The sequence below is a fragment of the Solenopsis invicta genome, chromosome 1 (assembly GCF_016802725.1).
Source record: "Solenopsis invicta isolate M01_SB chromosome 1, UNIL_Sinv_3.0, whole genome shotgun sequence".
Classification (NCBI taxonomy): domain Eukaryota; kingdom Metazoa; phylum Arthropoda; class Insecta; order Hymenoptera; family Formicidae; genus Solenopsis; species Solenopsis invicta.
The window spans coordinates 5,625,016-5,628,734 of record NC_052664.1 but is presented as its reverse complement, the minus strand read 5'-3'; the positions used below and the strand labels follow the sequence as shown (position 1 = coordinate 5,628,734).

General features: G+C 26.9%; 1 protein-coding gene across 1 annotated transcript in view; it reads right to left on the bottom strand.

Annotated features, from left to right (window-relative positions):
- The window catches only part of LOC120357060, a 21,367-nt gene continuing 17,648 nt past the window's right edge, over positions 1-3,719 (bottom strand). Inside the window, exon 3 of the mRNA XM_039446446.1 lies at positions 1-2,195. Coding sequence (XP_039302380.1) covers positions 1,942-2,195 — 254 coding nt within the window. The 3' untranslated portion in view covers positions 1-1,941. The remainder of the gene's footprint in view (positions 2,196-3,719) is intronic.

Below are 3,719 nucleotides of genomic sequence, written 5' to 3'. Positions count from 1 at the left end.
GAAGATTTCGAAAAAAATGGCATTTTAGAAAAATCTGAGCAGTTATAAAATACATAAAAATCCATAAAACTTTTATTCGAAACTTTTTTTTATATCTTTCAAACGTCTCAAAAAAATGTGGTCTATAAGATTCTATGCAAGGAATGTGATGCTTCATATGTGGGGCAAACATGAAGACAATTAAAAACCAAAATATCAGAACATAAGAATCACATAAAATGGAATACCAATACAATCACTAGTCATAGAATATAGAATCAATAATGAACACGACTTGACTAAGAGAATGTTTTAATCCTTGACAAAGAGTGTTTCTTGGGGCGCTTGATTTCAGAAATGTTATATATAAAGTGCCAAGATAATGGCCTTAACAGGCAAGCGGACACTGAGTACCTACATCATGCCTATACTTGTATCTTCGAAAGATTTTAATTTTCGACCTATTGTTTGTAAACTTTTCCATCCCCGCTCAATTTCGCTTTCTCTACTGCTTAGTAACTAACGTCTGAAAACTGTACAGCTCTGACCGTGATGCTGACAAGTAACACTGTTACAACGCTCTAAGTCGTGAAATATTTTAAACAATTGTATTATCATCAACTTAATTTAATTTAATTTATATCAGTGTCTAATCCATACTATTGAGTAAGCTTGCGTAGTTTGTGAACCTTTTGCCTCGTTTCACATAATGATTGAGTAAAAATACTGTGTAATACGAATTTACAACCAAAGCATATTGACCGTTACTTCTTAGAAATCGAAGATATTTTCACACGGGAACACCCATTAGTGACGGACAGAGACAAAACACCTAATTACGCCATGTGATAAGGAATACCCCAAGCAGAATAGGGAGTCATCACGACGTTAAAATAATGTCAAAGTAACTGCAAAATGATCATTAAAAGTCACTTTTCAATCAATTACGATTCATTTTGATGTCATTTTGACACAATTGTGAATCACTTTAATATCATTTTGACTTGTTGTTCTGCTTGGATACTTCAATCTTTGTTTACCACTGAAGATGATCTAAACTCAGGTCGAAACGTACGAAAGTTAATGGAAACTTAATAAATATCATATTTTTATACGCACTAAAAACAGCGTCTGACTCACATTTGTTCTTTCTCATTAATTATTTATATTTTATAGTAATAATAAAACTTTGTTTTGTGCCACTTATTAGTGTTTAAAATCTATGATCATTAATTTGTGCTTTTTTTACAATTAAAAATGCCGTAGTTATTTATAGTTTTGTACAATTTTATTGCTATTCTCAAAAACGCTCAAAAACCCTTTTTTCCTTTTCAGTAAATTTATAATTACGTTTGTTCTGTATATTGGATAAACTTCTACCCAAAAGGTGATTTGTAAAATTGATCTGTGACTAATAAATCGGTGTTTACAAGAATCGTGTTTACGTATGTAAATATATATTAAGTTATGTATACTAGAGACCCTCTAATAAAAGTCGCGACATAAGGGGACCACTTTGATTGGTACGAAATATTTGATCGAGAGATGTAAATGTAGACAGAGGTGTGTATATTAAACAGAGAAATACAACATATTTCCCTCTCTATCTTGGAGATCAACCATACTACTACCCAGCCTACAAAAGTCGGCTCGTGTCGCGACTCTTATTAGAGAGTCTCTAATGTATACAATAACAATCTTTGCCAATCATTTTCACCTAAGATTTTGATTCAACTTTTTGTTTACTAGTAACTCCTATAACACACTGCATTATTTGTTGTCATTTTGACATGTTTGATGTCACTTTGGTGTCAAAAATGACGACAAATAATAGCAGTGTGCTATAAGAGAACATGTTAAACATTTTTTAAGTGTTTCAAATGTTTAATTATTTTTGGTAATATAATTAATAAAAAATGGAATTATTCCGATTTGAGAATTTTCTGAATGACAATTTGACTGTTAATATTTAGCTTTATCAGTGGAAAAGCCGTATTTTGCCGAAAACCAAGATCGTGGTACTAGTTCATTCCAATATATTGGCTGTATGGTTTGATCTTGAAGTGATAAGACCTTGTCCTTATGATCATCGTCTTTCTGTAAAATTGATTTTTTACGGAGCAAGTTGCGAAATACGAGTATGAAGAAGTAAATAAGTTCCACTACGCTGATGAAACTGAAGCCGATAAAGACGCCACATATACTTCCGATATCGCCTGCAAAATAATTGTTTTTATGATACATCTTGATAGTACGGGAAGATAAGTTAATTTAGTAACGTAGTCATTGTGTTTTTAGTTTTTATTAAAAAGAAAAACGTTATGTGTACAAATTTACGTTGTAATAAAAATTACATATTTTTAAACAATACTACTGCCAGTCTTTGCTTTATAAACTTATTATCCTTTAATTGATACTTTGTAGATACAATAAACTATTAATATATTTTCCTAGTTCATACACACATATGTACACGCATATATGGCAGAAAGGATTTGATGTATTTAAAAACATTCCTTCAACTTCAATAGTATTCACTTCAAATCATCTTTCTTTTAAATTACTAATTTTTAGACTTTTTGTTTAAGAAAACTTTTGATTGTACCTAAAACATATTTGAATTTAAACCAAATTGGTACAAAAAATCATGTTGATCAAATAGACTAAAGCCACTTTTTCCATATAAAATATGCAGTATCCTTTATAGATAAATGCTCTGATAGCCATCTGTCTGTGTTGTTGCTGTAATGTTGCCGAAAACAAAGGGCATTAGTTTTCAGCAAATTTAGAACAAGGTGTGTGTCTCAGGTGTGTGTCATTTGCCTTTGGTTTGACATCATATGAATTCAGCACATTTTGCTGCCAATATACTGCGTATTTGCTGTCAACGGTTTATCGCTGTACAAAAAGAGCAACATGAGAGCAAGTGCCAACAACATGTGCTGAGTCATAAATTTCAGCAAAAATTCAATAACCCAATCAGCACACAATATTTTTTAAATATTTATTTAATATTAATTTTTCATTGTACAATTCATTATAACAAAAATATTTATTAAATATTTATTAAATATTTATTTAACATTAATTAAATATTTAAAATAATGATTTGGAAAAATGTTTATTTAACGTTTATTTAATATTTATTTCACATTAATTTTTTATTTAAAAAAACATTTTTTTTAAATATTAATTTAACATTTATTAAACATTAATTTAATATTTATTTCACATTAATTTATCATTTAAAAAAACATTTTTTAAAAACATTAATTTAACATTTATTCAATATTAATTTAATATTTATTTTACATTAATTTTTTATTTGAATAAACATGTTTTAAAAACATTAATTTAACATTTATTCAACATCAATTTAATATTTATTTTACAATTAATTTTTTATTTAAAAAAACCGTTTATAAAAACATTAATTTAACATTTACTTAACATTTATTTTATATTCATTTTATATTAATTTATATTCATTTTATATTAATTTTTTATTTGAAACAACAATTTCAAAAACATTAATTTTACATTTATTGAATATTAATTTAATATTTATTATTTACTTTTTTTAATAAACATTTTTTAACTATTTATTTAATATTGTTTAAGTATTTATTTTTCATGAATTATTTAATTGAAAAAATGATTTTAGTAAGCATTTTTTAAATGTTTATTCAATATTTATTTAATGTTTATTTAATATTAATTTTTTTACTTATTTTTCATCT